General features: G+C 50.2%; 1 protein-coding gene across 1 annotated transcript; it reads right to left on the minus strand.

Annotated features, from left to right (window-relative positions):
- Positions 1-1,043: 1,043 nt before the first annotated feature.
- On the minus strand, positions 1,044-13,565 carry SOX10 (SRY-box transcription factor 10). Its single transcript, XM_037881329.2, has 4 exons — positions 13,305-13,565; positions 11,893-12,352; positions 4,026-4,291; positions 1,044-3,526 (listed from the first exon to the last, which is right to left on the minus strand). The coding sequence occupies exons 2-4, from the start codon at positions 12,300-12,302 to the stop codon at positions 2,811-2,813; spliced, it is 1,392 nt and encodes a 463-aa protein (XP_037737257.1). The 5' UTR covers positions 12,303-12,352; positions 13,305-13,565; the 3' UTR covers positions 1,044-2,810.
- Positions 13,566-13,822: the final 257 nt, after the last annotated feature.

Raw genomic sequence — 13,822 nt, forward strand, 5'->3', positions numbered from 1 at the left:
TGCTGATCAAGTGAGAACCCCACCTCCTTCCTTAAACTGGAGAGATATGGGAGGACATTTGTATCATGTGAGTAGGAATTTTCTTTTCCCACTCCTCACCTACCCTTCACCCCCTGTGCTTAGCCCCCTTCTTCCCCACACAGTCAGTCCCTTCCCCCAAGCTGTCAAGCAATGTCATCAGTCGATCGTCCTGCAGACCCTTCCCCCAGTCAGTGGTTTATAGTGAGATCTCCCCATTCTCCTCCCTTTTAAAGGCTTTGCCCACTGCTCTGGTTCCCTTTCATTTCCCTGCTCTGAATGGACTAGTCTATGTGTTTAGGTCTGAGTCGTTCCACTGATGGTGCTTGTGTGCTGCACATCTCTGGGGCACCTGAACTGAGTGAGCTCTTCCTAAGACTCCCATTGACTTCAATGGGTTTTTGGGTCTGGTCTATAGTTCCTAGAACACATACATGTCCTGCTCACCCGCTGTGCACTTTGCATTCACAAACACAGTGAACCAATCACATGCCTCTGCTTAGCAAACCTTGGATCTTCCTAGCTCTTGTGTCCCTTTCCTAGCTGTGCATCCTCTGGTTCTATCTCACTAACGCTGCCCCGGGGAGATTTTGTTCTGAAGTGGGGCGGGGTCTATCGTGTTCTGCTCATGGAGGGAAGTAGGTTGGTGTTCATGTGTACAGGATCCACGTAGGAGGGCAGTAGGCCCTGCTTAGTGGGTGCCAGATGTAATTTGGAGGTCAGAAGCTATTGAGAGTATTCAGGAATGTGTGTGGGGAAAGAGGGCTTCTGGTATGGAAGTATCATGATCTAGTGCTTGTAGCTGAGACTCGAGATTAGGAGAAGAGAAACAAGAGGCTTCTAGTCCAGGCAACACTATTAACTCACTGTCAATATCCTTTCAGTGTTGGGCCTGGAAGAAATGTGTACACGCACACAGGGTCTGTGCCATATAAAGGCACCCCTTCCCTCTTACTGGGGAGGAAGGATAAAATGTGGCTGAAAGGGGAAAAATATTAAAATAGAAGAAAATGGACACACACAAATGAAACCTTTAAGTTTATTATTCCATACATTTAATGCAGAGTTAATGGTGCTAGGACAGCATATTCTGGGGACAGGGAGAGGGGCTTGGTGGGTGGGGAAGGTATAATGGAATAAATAAGGGGAGGGGACAGCAATGGGTTACATGCATACAGGGGAGCAAACGTACTACATGCTCTTTTCAAACATGACAGGAGTCAGCCAAAGCTAAGGGTGGAGAGAAAGGTGTATAAAGGTCATCCTCAGCAGTCTCAGTCGAAGGAGAAAAATGGTAGTGAAGATCACAAGTTGTGCTTGGTCAATCTGTCCCATCTTCCCAGACCTGCATATCAGCTGGGGGTTCCATCGTGTGTTTTGGTGGCCAATGGGAGGGCATCATCTTCTCCCACCTTGAGTTCTGACGTCCTTCATGTCAGCATGCTCTCCGGCAAGATGTGGGATGGGCAAGCAGACCACCCAAGAGAGCTAGTGGGGGGATGAAGATGAAGACAAGAAGGAGGGGAACCAGTCTGACCACTGAGGATGGTTGCTTCCAGTTTGAAACCCAAAAGGGAAGGCGAGTTCATTTTCCTTTTACGTGGACTAATTGTCTTTATGCTTATCCAACAGTGAGTGCTTTCCCCCCAGTTGGTGCCACAACACTATCTTCCCGTTCTTTATGAGGGTAGGCCTGAGGTGTTGGCAAACTGGAACAAGCAATGAACAGGCAGGAGGGGATGCATTCTTTAGTTCAGCTCTGCTTGGGGGCCCAACCTTGCAGGTTTAAGGTGATTATTGTAGCAGACTGTGTTTGGGCAAATGGGATTCACGCTGATGCTTCTGGTTGCCACAATATCTTCAGCTACTCTTCCCTCACATCCCATGCACGCACACACACACATGCCAGAAGGACAAACACTGCCTTGGCAGAGTATCTTTTGGAATATTAGAGGGTGAATGGAAGGATTTAGAAGGGACCAGGAAATGTTTGGAACAAACTAGCCATACAAAATAATCGTAAGAAAGGAGGATTCCATCCCTGTTGCCTTTACAGTCCAAGAGGCCATACGTACCCGCCCTCCTGCCCCCACATGTATGTTGTGACACAAATAAGGTTAGAACCAGCTATATGGTTCCCGAGTCCAGTACAGTACAGTAAAGAAAGGGTGGGTTGAGGGGAGGATACGATACGGCTGTGGAAGTCAATAGGAAAGCAACCATAGGTTGGTCTTCCAACAGGGATCAAGAGTCATGCTTGTGTGAATTTTAGATAGGAACACTGCAGAGCACTGATCACAAGGAAGTTGACTTTACTGCCCTACCTCCCCTCCCACAACATGTCCACCAGGGTGCTCAGCCAGCTACTCTTCACCCACAACAGGTGACAAAGAGTTGGCCATTGTGGCCTATCCGAAACACTTGCTAAATCACGGAAGCAGTTGGGGGGCAGTTAAGGATGGGGGGTATCTCTTATCTTACAGTCCAGGATGTGCACAATGAAACCCACCATGACCAGTCACTCCATGCCTAGAATCATCCTCATCTAGAAGGCCAAAAGGGTTTTGCAAGCCAATCAGGTTGGCATACATTGAATTGGGAGGGGGAAAGGGGTAAAACCTTCCTCTAGGCGGTGAGCCAGCGATGACCGGGGTCAAGATAGGCATATCTGGATACTCAGTGGGTTCTGATGGCTGGATTACACTGAATGACCTCGGAGTTCGGAGGCCCTTCTGCCTGTGCTGATTCTTCGGAGACTTTCTGTTGCTGCTTTGGTCACTGTTCCCCTTTTCCTATGGTCTGGAGAGAGTTGTATACACGGGCTGTTCCCAATGTGTGGGGCTGTGGGACTGTGGCACAGAGGGTGCAGGGTCAGAGATGGCAGTGTATAGGGGACGTTGTGAGGGTCCCATGTATGAGAAGGCAGAGTAGAGGCCAGAGGCTTGGCTGGAGTGGCTATAGTAGGGTCCCGAGGGCTGGTGGTCCGGGTAGTCAAACTGGGGCCTGGAGATGGAGGGGAAAGCCGAGCCATAGTGGGGCAGGCTCAGGGACGTGTATGCTATCTGGGAAGTGGAGGGCTGGTCAGTGTAATGGCCTCCAGGGGCAGAACCCTCTGTTTTCACCTGTGCCTTGGAGTCCACCACTGATGATGTGCCAGCAGATAAGGAGACTCCATGCTGCTTGGAGATCCAGGCAGAGTGTCCACTGGCTGCAGCCAGGGCACTCCCGAGGCCGTAGCCAGCGGCCGCTGCTGCCGCATAGCCCCCAACATGGCCTGGATGGCCAGCGTGTCCATTGGGTGGCAGGTACTGGTCGAATTCATTGACGTCGAAGGTCTCCATGTTGGACATCACTTCATGGCTGATCTCCCCTATATCCACGTTGCCAAAGTCAATGTGAGGCTTTCCCCCTTCCCCAAGAGAGCGCCCTTCCCGCTTGGAGTCAGCTTTGCCTGCCTGGAGTTCCGTCTTTGGAGTTGTTGGAGGAGTGGGGGGTCCATGGCTCTGACCTGTGAAGTGAAAACCATTTGGGGGGAAAGAGAAAGAAAATGTGATACCAGTTCACAATATAGCCCTGGTACAGCCTGACAGGCAATAAAATAGCTCAGCCAGCTACATGCAACAGCTCTGGTCCTCGTACTGTGCAGACCTGATACTGCCAGGCCTCCCTGGGAACCTCACTGTAGAGGGACAAGAAGGGAGGAGGTGGCTAGCCATAACCACAATGGCAACTGTGCACATGAACACTGTGGGAGATGACTTCCCACCTATCCAAAGGGATGGAAACACCTGTGGCGTGCAGGCGTCCCCAATGCTGGTGACAGCACCGAGCATGTAGGAGTCATACCCAACTACTGGGTCCCACCATGGGGAGAGGATCCAGCTCACAAGGTGGTGCCCCAAGACTTTTAGAGAGCCATCGATTCTCCAGATGGCTTGGGGGACTCTCCTTGGGAGGAGGATGAGCTGGTAGTAATCTGCTGGTGTAGCTGCAGACATGGGACTGACCTGAGGAGTGCTCGGGGTGCCCGTCAGACATGGGGGATCCTTCCCCAGGATGTCTGTGATCCAAGTGGGCATTCTTATAGTGGGCCTGGATAGCTGCAGCCCCGCCAGCTTCTCCCTCGGCTTGGCCCTCACCCTCGCCCTGGGAGGCCTTGCCATTTTTCCGCCGGCGCGGCTGGTACTTGTAATCGGGGTGGTCCTTCTTGTGCTGCATCCTAAGTCGCTCTGCCTCTTCGATGAAGGGCCGCTTGTCGCTTTCATTCAATAACCTACAGAGACCAGAGAAAGAGGAAGAGATGGGAACAGGGGTGTCAAAATCCTACTATAAAGCATCATGGGCACTAGAGATCCACCCCATTTCAGATACTGCCAAGCATCATAGAGACAGTAGAGAAGTATTTAAATAGAGTCCCTTTTTTATTGTTGTTAATGAGTAAACCCTGACACTGTGATCAATGCTGTTCAGACCCAGAGGAAGACATGGTCACTCCCCCAAGTGGATTACAATCTATAACCCACATAAATTCACTTCCTCCCGTTCCATGCTTGTACTTGCCTTAGGGGACAAAGTAATCATACTGTGATGACTGAAATCAGTACAGGGCTTTATAGTTACCAGACAAGCTGGACTAAAAGAACTTGCTACAGACGTGAAAAATGTGACTATTGCTTGAATTATGGAAGGGTGGCAAATCTTCGTTACCCATAATGCTCTTTGTCATGTATCTCTGTCTCTCTCAGATCAACTTGTTTTGGTCACCTTAGCTTCAGAGTTTCTGTGTCCTGTCCTAACCTTCCATCCTTGCCATTTTATAGGTTTTGTTCTATCAGCTTGAGTGTGAGCGATCACTGAGCACAGAATGGCTATTGCATTTGCCAGCACAGTGGCTGTGCTGCTGGGATCTGCCCCTTAAAGAACCCTGGGATCCCCTAAGAGTGAGTTACAGAAGATGCTGGAGGAAAAACACACGTGCTTTGCTTCTACTTCGAGGATTCTTGATGACACAGCTGCCATTTGTAATCCCAGATGTGGTTGATGTGGTTCCTGTGCTAAAGATCTGAGAGTTGCAGGTGCTGAGCCACACCAGGGTCAGGCATGTAAATCAGGATCAGTTTGTAAATCTAGATACTATGGCGCTGGACACTGTAACAATAGATTAACTTTGATCATTGGGTGAAAGGCTCTATGGAAATGTAAAATCATTCCCCATATACCTGTCGGATCTAGGTGTGCTCCAGTCAAGACAGGATCACCTAGGAAATTTTGTAACAGAACCACTTTGGATGATGTAAGAAGAGATGAAACCCATTTGATCAGTCATTTTCTCTTAATTTTGAAAATGTTTGATTTAATTTTTCATTTCTTTTTCCTACTTTTCACGTGGCCTCCAGAGCATTCTGGTTTCAGCCAGAAAGAATCCAGAATACTGAAAAGGGGAAAGGCTGTTCTTATGGGTATTGCAACCCAGCCAAAACTCTGAGGCCGCAGAAATCTCAAAAGCAAAAACTTGTTCCTTTATAAGATTTCCAGCCCTGATTTTTCCAGCCCAAAGAGAGTTGGACAAAGCTTTGGGGATATTCAGCCAAATGTTGGAAAGGATTCTCTGAACCCCTCCTGAAGCTTTAGAGGCTCTGCTTTTGCTAATTCCACTGATTAGATTTAACCCTTTGCAGAGCAGAGGATTAAAAAGCATGAATCTGTTTTAGACAATTTAGGAGGAGCAGCAGATGGGGTTTGAGGGGCCTGTTGGTAAAAAAGATTAGGAAAATCTATAGGATCGCAAGCAGGTACTGACCAGCATCAAAGCACCTCCATTTTTCTCCTTCTGTCCCTCCAGCCAATAGCCAGAGGGTGTGATCTGCTTTGGAACCTCTTAAGGTGCTGACCTGGGTTCACACCAGGCAGCCCTGAGAAGGTCATGGCCGCACATTGCATTCCACCACTGCCTTAATCCAGGAGATTAAACAACTGAGCCACCATGAGTCCAACACCAGCTTTCCTGTCTCCCTCCCACTGCCATACACCATGCTCACACGTCCCGAAGAGCTCTAATCCCCCACCCTGAATTGCTCCACACACAGCCTTCCATCACATCTAAAGGGACATGCATATCCTCAAGCTCCTCAGCACTCCTAGCCCCTCCTGTTGTACAGCAAACAAGACACCGAGACGGGGAATGAAACCCACATCTTCCACATGAGCTCAACCTCTCAGCCCCTACTGGTTCCAAGGAGTTCCAGTATCCTTCACCTTTATTTGTGGGTGGTACCAAGCATATAGGATTACTGAAGCAGAACTGGCAAAGGAAACCCGCAGTGGAGAGAGAAGCTGAGACCTCTATATTCGTCTCACTGATGAGCTAAATTACAATGACCTTGGGAACTCTAAGAGATGAACCTGGGTCCACTGAGTTTGCACGCCCTCCCCATCTTCCTGCCAGCATGCTGTAACCCTACAGACAGCAGGATTGCACAAAGTCCATTCCCCCCATCTTTGTCTTCTCTCTCCCAGTCTCTCTGCTCCCTCCTCCCTCCCTGGGATCAGAGCTCAAATCGGCTTTAACAAAGTGAAACCGGTGTGAGCAGGCAGAGGCCAGGAGATTTGGGGGATTTAGATTTCACTTATTTCCTGCCCCTGCACCCCTGGTCTACAATGCAGTGGAATCTTGCAGGGACACAGAAAGGAATGGATCACATAGCACATGGGAGTAAGTGGGTCTGAATTGAACCCTCTCCCTGCAGTGGGGAATGCTCAGCACAGAACCCATTGGACACCCCTGTTTTGGTGGGAACGGAGCGATAAAAACTCTGTCTCCCTCTTTTGTTCTCTCCTTCACCACCATATCTCCGCTCACATGGGGCGTTGCGCTGAATGGCGGGGGGAACCCAAGCCCAGCTTCTTGCATGTCAGGTGACTGGAACAGCCTGATGCATGGCCCCTCCCCGTCACCCACTAGCGGCAGCTGCAGATGAGTCAGTGTGGCAGGAGGGTCTCAGTCTCACCAAGCTGATGCAGCGCACGCACGCAGGCACGGGTGAGGGAAGGATTGAACAGGAGGTTAAAACATCGCGGGGAGGGGGAGATCTCACACACACAGCAGCCCTGATCTTCCAGGCATGGCTCAGCTCCCTGGGCCCACTGCCTAGCTAAAGCTGGGTGTGGGTAGAGAAAGGTTCTGCTGCTGTCCAGATACAAAGATCCCTTCACCCAATAGCCAGCACTTTGCTGCTCCTTTCTACCCATGTCTCATCTGTTTCCGGCCCTGGAGATGTTTATGGCATTTGGGCTAGTGTTCGCGCTGACCTTTTCAGCAGTCGTTAGGTCCCACTCCATTTGAGAACTGTTCCCTGCCCTGTAAGGAGCAGGAAGTGCCCCACCCAGGTGAGGAAAGCAGCCAAGGGGAGCCTTTGGGAAGGACATGTGAGGAAGTCCCCCTTCCCCCTGCATCCTCAGGTAATCATACATCCTCAGGATAGGGGATCAGTCCAGCCTGCAGTGCTGACCAGGATGCTGCTGGAGAGGGGAATAACTTCTCTCAGGACTCCCACCAATGGGAGGCCCAGAACAATAAGTGGGTGTCTAAAGCCAGCTGTACCCATAAGAGAGCCATCAACCCACCCTCAGTATCACTCACACACACACATGCCAGTTATGCTGGGGAGGTTAATAGAAGCTCATGGCCTTGCTGAGGCATGAACACCCACTGCCCCAGGCTGGGCCATCACCTTGCCAATTGTCCCAAAGTGTTTGCAAATTAAATTGGGCACTAGGGTCACATATGAGAATGGAAATCTTCATCTGGGGCCCAAGGGGACTCTGCACCGAGGGTAACACCCCTTCTGCCACTGTGTAGCTTAGTCCTGATGTCTATCCCTTTCCCAGTGCGTTCCTAGGACTTGCACACAAGCTGTGCTGATGCACCTCTCTCCTGGCCTGCACCACACCCTGCTATTCTAGTCCTGCCCCTGTCCAACTCAGCCAGTGCACCTCAGGCCTGACCTGGAGCAGTGTCCATTCCATCATTCTGTTGATCAGTGATTTCCTCCCTGCCTCGCCCTGCACTCGGGAGCCTGGCTGGAATCTGGGCCCACAGGGGGTGCTCCACTGTCATTAGCATCCTGTTTGCCTTTGCCCGGCCAGCAGCTGCAAAGTCTACATTCTCCCACACTGCAACACAGTCCTGGCAGTTTGTCTTTGTTATTCCCCAAAGGATGAGGCTCCTGATTCTAACCCTCTCATAAGCAGAATGAGTCGGTGTAGGTGTGGGGGGTCAGCCTCGACACCCGGCACAACCTCCCAAAGGAACGTTTGTCTACATAACACTGATGCAGTTTGGCACAGCCATCTACCTCCGTGGCTCCCTCTGTCTCCCTGTTTGCCTCCCTCCATCTCCTGCAGAATGGCCCATTTCTTATCCCACAGATCCCAAGCGCTTTACACAGCACTTGGTTTGAGCTCAGCAGCACAGTGGCTGCATGAGCAAACGTGGCAGCCATCCTCCGTTCAGCAATCACTCAAACAGAGCTAGCCGAGGGGCTAGATTCCATTTTGTAGCGAGGATCATGTTGGTTGGGACCCTGAGGTTTCTCAATCTACTGGACTCTTTCCAAGAAGACACACAGGATTTTTAACTATCCAGTAGGCAGCATCACCTTCTCCACTGACCAGATATGGGCAGAAACAAGCTCAGTTTAATGTTGCTTTCAACTGATCTCTCTCTTCCCCTACTCACTTATAGTGGATTTCTCTCTGCCTTAGGTATTTCTAATGCACCCATTACCGTGGCATCTAAGCACTGATATAAAATAAGACCCACCTACACGGAAGTATATCTAGATGGCCCAAATTTTCAAAAGTGACTGAAGTGATATTGGGTGCCCAACTAGGCACCTTACAGGATTCTGATTTTCAGACAATTAGGTCCCTCTTCAGGCATCTCAAGTTAGGCACTCAAAATTGCTAGCCAATTTTGAAAGTCTGGATCATGCTGCATAGTGTGGAGTTCAGAGTGGGAGGAGACTGGCATCAGAAGATTGTCTGGAGGACTGTGGGAGATCATAGGGACTATGATAGTGTAGTAAATTTCCTATGGGACAATCACATTTTGGGTGACTTCCCCTGGCTTTTGTGATTTCATTTTATTTTCCCACACCTAACAATGCCAACAAAGGCAGTGCAGACACCGATCCTGCCCATACATGCACGCCCCCAACTTGCTGTGCCGCATTGCCCAACACAGACTGGTAAGAATATCTCCGAAGGCAGCAGGCTCCCTGCCAGTCCATCAGCAAAGACAACACAGGGGGAGGGGGAGACTTTTCCCTTTTGAAAAAAGCAAAAGTCCGAGGCCCTGACCTTGCAAGCTGCTCTGCACGACAGACCCCTATGCCCACGCAGAACCCCATTGACTTCAGCGGGCTGCATGTGGGCTCTGCAGTCTGCCTGCAGGATCAGGAACACTACAGCTCTCAATAGTGTTAGGACAGTGTCTAAGGTCTATCACGGCAGCACTGCGGGGGAACAGTCACCTACAATGCTGTCGCATATCTGGACAGTAGAGCGCTCTGGTCTCTTAGGCCTGTTACTGGAGTATTTAAGGGCTCATATACTGCAGTCATGTATCTTGAGGCCAGAACTTTAATGTAGCACTTAAGGAGGTCATTGCTACAAAATTCTGCAGGATCTTTGGAATGGTACAGTAGCATTTTTTTAAATAATATTTTTGAAAATTAAAATGGAGAGTCTTTCTCCAATAGAATAAAATGTTGGGGTGGAGGTGGGAAGAGAAATCAGGAAGAAATCAAAAGGAATGGTTAGGAGCAAAGTATACAGGAGCTAATTGTTAGTAAAGGACAAACAATTGAAAGTGTAAGGAAAGAGGCAAATGGACAGCATAACGCAACTGCTTTACAAAGTGGGAGAGAGGAAATAAGAGCAATGATAAATGCTCAGTACAGTCACTTTGCTATCAGAAAGGAGACAACAGGGGTGGGTTAGTGCAATGTGAACTAACTGGGATCATCATTCTGCATAGTATCCAGAGGCGAGCACAAGGTTGGAGTAATCATTGGAAAGGCAGAGGGAGAGGGGAATGGGAAGGGTTAAAAAAGACCCAGGCATGGGAATCATATTTGAGGCCTACCACAATTCCCTGCTTTAACTCTCCAAGGAAATAATTTTGTTTGAGTTCCATGAAAGGCAGAGGGGTTTGGATAAACTTATTGATGTGATCAACACCCAGGGGCTCAGTTCTCCCACACAGGTAGAGTTGACTGAAGTCAGCGGGAGAATCGAGCCACAGGTGGCAATGGGATGGTCACGAGGGTGGGGTTTGCTTCTGTTTTGGAAAAGTGTCTGGTCTCCCTGCTGCAGTTTTCAGGAGTCATCTCCCGCCCCACCCAGCGCTGGGCAGTCAAGGGCAATGCCAGGGAAGGGAAGGGTACGAAAGGGGGCCTGTTTCTATCTCTGTGGAATTCCGGGGCCATTCACGTGAAGCTGATGGTTTTGATTTGTGGCAGGAGGCCCAAGGCAGGGAAGTGATGGTGGCGGGACGGGGTGTATCTCGGACAATCCCAGGGCGGGGGGAGGCGTTTATAATCATTTGCTGGAAATATTCATTGAAACCATCAGGCGGAAAAGTGGAACCGCTGGCCTTGTGTCACATGGGTGTTACGCGGTCCCTCCACCCTCATCTCTTGGCAGAACCCATCAGTCCCAATGGAGGTGACTTCATGTAGGGACCCTGGGGGCAGGGAGGATGGGGAAAGGACCCAAAATTAAAATGGCTTTTACAAACTGAGGGGGGTAGTGCGGGTCCGAGGGATGAGCATGTATCTGCGTTGGGAAGAAGGAAATGTGTACGTGTGTATGCATAGTGGGAGTGGGAAGCCTGTGTCAGCCTGTACCAACTCGCTACAGGAATGGCCGCTGACTTGCTGTTATTACTTATTTATTACACGCCACAGGCCTGCAAACAGAGGCAGAGGTGCAGGCCCTACAGTCTGAGGAGACACAAACAATGCTGTTCAGCCATAAAAAGCTGTGAATGGCAAGGCAGGATGGCATACTGGGTGCATCGGTTGGAGTCTTTTTCTAACAGCCCCCTCTCTCCACCATCCCTCACTGTCCTCTTGTTTTCACCGCTTTATGCTGGGATAACCCACTCCCACCCCCCCCTTATGCAGTACCTGTGCTGCCAATTTTAAATTGACATCTCCTTGAGCGGGATCTAGAACCAGCAGCTAGCTGGGTCTGTGGCTGGCCATCAGAGAACACATTCTTTGGGCGGGATGTGTGATTGGGTTTCACTGCCAGGCTACCTGCTCTCTCTCCTTTGTCCCAGACAGGAGTCCAACCCACTAGGTGGAGCTCTGGGGGTTAGGGCCATCTAGCCCGTGATCTCCCAGACCTGGTTCAAACAGGAGATCATGAGTGTAATGAGTTTGGTGGGGGTCAGCCTAGTTAACCTTTGTGGGCCTTATTTGCCAAACAAACACATACAAACGGAGAGATTGTGCAGCTGAGCCTTGGGAGAGGACCAGGACTGGAGTGGCATGGGGTGCTACAGGCCAGGAATGAGGTACGCTGGCACAGCTGCTGGGGAAGAGGTGGCTAGAGTGGAATAGCCAGGTGGGGGCTGCAGGTCAAGACTGGCAGAGCTTTGCAGAGGAAGCTCCCTTTACAGCTGATGCTAATAAGCATTACTGGTTCCTCACTTTCCTGTGCTTTTCCCTTACCCCTGTGATCTTCCCCCTTGATGAGGAACTCCCTTTAATAGGTGCCCCTTTAATCTCATTCTGTTCCTAGCCTTTAGCTTGACATGCAGCCTTTCCATGATTCCATTTGCCCTCACCCTTATGCCCTCCTTACCTCCAGAGCTTCCCGAGGGTCTTACTGAGCTCTGCATTGTGGAGGTGAGGGTACTGGTCAGCCAATTTCCTGCGGGCAGCTTGTGCCCACACCATGAAGGCGTTCATGGGCCGCTTGACATGGGGTTTGCTTTTGTTGCTCCCATTGACCCGCACAGGCATGGGCACCAGGGTCCAATCGTAGCCACTCAGCACCTGGCTCACTGCCTCCCGGATGCACACGGGGAACTTATCGTCGTCCGTCTCTGAGTCTTGCTGTTCCTTCTTGACCTTCCCCATCTCGCCGCTCCCGGAGCTGGTGAGGTGAGAGGTGGTATCTGATGCCATGGAAGGTCCTGGTGAGAGGCAGTGATGGTCTTCGGAACCCACCGGGCTCATTTCCACCTCTGAAAGGTCTTGGTCATCTGTCATTATGTCTCTTGTTCTTGCTCTTTCTTCCTTCTCAATATCCCGTCTTCCCACTGGGGGAAAAAAAAAGAGGAAGGAAAGAAAAAGCAAACACCAAAACTAAAAAGACTTGAACCTCTCCCAGAAACTGACCATGAAACAGGAGCCACTTGATAAAAGTGAAGCAAAGGAGCTGCCATGTGTGCAGCTTTCGGGACCCACAAAACCCATGATCTAGTGGGGGAGGGGATCCTGATTAATTGGAAGCTCCCGATCTGTGCTCTATTCTGGAGTTTAACATGGGCATGTGGAGGGGTCTGCTGCTGGCTAAGCACATTGGTGACATGAGTAGAAAAGGAGAGATCAAGGAGAAATGGACCCCATTCTCTAAGAATAACCTTACTCAGGGCCCTCTCCAAAATTTGGCCCTTGGGAATGACACTTTCTCTTTAAAACCTGCTTTGAAAGTCTGACCAAGAACATAGATGGGGGGAAATGAGTGGCTTCAGTATTAATAAATCAGAATGAAAAGGTCTCCAGGTTGCATGAGAAAGTTTAGCAAGAGTCGCTGAGTAGAGGCAAATCCTGAGCGCACCCCTGAGTTGCCAGGCAGGGAATCTGATGCAGACTGGGAGAATGTGTTTGTGAGCGGAAATGCTAACACTTTGTATATAGGCATATATTTCTTTTTAAGCCTCTTTGGCAAAGCCACGTCTTTAACTTGCCCGTTTCACGCATCCCCCCGTCTCTCTCTCTGCGGTCACCTCCAAAAGTCTCTGCCACCACACACCAGTTCCCCCACCTTATTAAAGAAATGCTCAAAAAATAAAGCCCCCCCCCCCCAATGGTTAGAAAAATGTGTCTCCCTTGGTTTAGTTGCAAAAGGAGCCAATATGGAGCAGGGGTTGTTATCCCCCTAGTGAGGGAGGCACGGACTTTTCCTGAAGAAGAGACTGAAAAAGTAATAGAAGGTAGAAAAAGAGCGAGTGAACGAGCGTATGAGTGAGTTCAGGTAGGAAAACTTACGTTGGCTGGTCTGCCTGGCAAATCCTGAGAGGGCTGTAATTTGTATCCCAATAGCCCCTCTGTTCTCCTCTCAGTGCCCTGGCAGCGGACGGGAGCCCTGCGTGGAGGAGACTCTCAGACGAGTGCCATTCCTAGAGGGAGGCTTGGTTTTTACTAATCCCCTGGCTGGATGTCTCTCTGACTGGCTTGCTGCTAAGCACCGGGGGAGGGAAGGGCAGAAGGTGGAGCTAAGCACTCCTTATAGCTGGAATACATTGATTTGATGCAGGCAGGGAGGGGACCCTGACAACCCCCCCAAACTCCACCTCAGCCACATGCACTCTCCTCGCTTTCTCGAGTGCAGGCTTCTCTGGGAAAGCTGCAGTCAACTTTTATTTTATTCTTTTTTCCCTCCTCTTGGGGATTTAAAATAGGGCGTTGTTCATGCCATTGGGCATAGGTAGTGAGGGGTCTGCATTGTTATCCAAGTGGACTGCATTTAAGTCCCTGGCCTGGTCTCTCTTGGCCTCGGCCAGCAG

The sequence above is a fragment of the Chelonia mydas genome, chromosome 1 (genome assembly GCF_015237465.2).
Source record: "Chelonia mydas isolate rCheMyd1 chromosome 1, rCheMyd1.pri.v2, whole genome shotgun sequence".
Lineage (NCBI taxonomy): Eukaryota > Metazoa > Chordata > Testudines > Cheloniidae > Chelonia > Chelonia mydas.

Coding starts and splice junctions, on each gene's coding strand:
- SOX10 (XM_037881329.2), bottom strand. CDS start 12,302: ATGACAGATGACCAAGACCTTTCAGAGGTGGAAATGAGCCCGGTGGGT. Junction 4,292..11,892: donor ACCCTCGGGAAGCTCTGGAG/GTAAGGAGGGCA, acceptor TGGTCTCTGTAG/GTTATTGAATGAAAGCGACA. Junction 3,527..4,025: donor GCACCCCGAGCACTCCTCAG/GTCAGTCCCATG, acceptor TTCACTTCACAG/GTCAGAGCCATGGACCCCCC.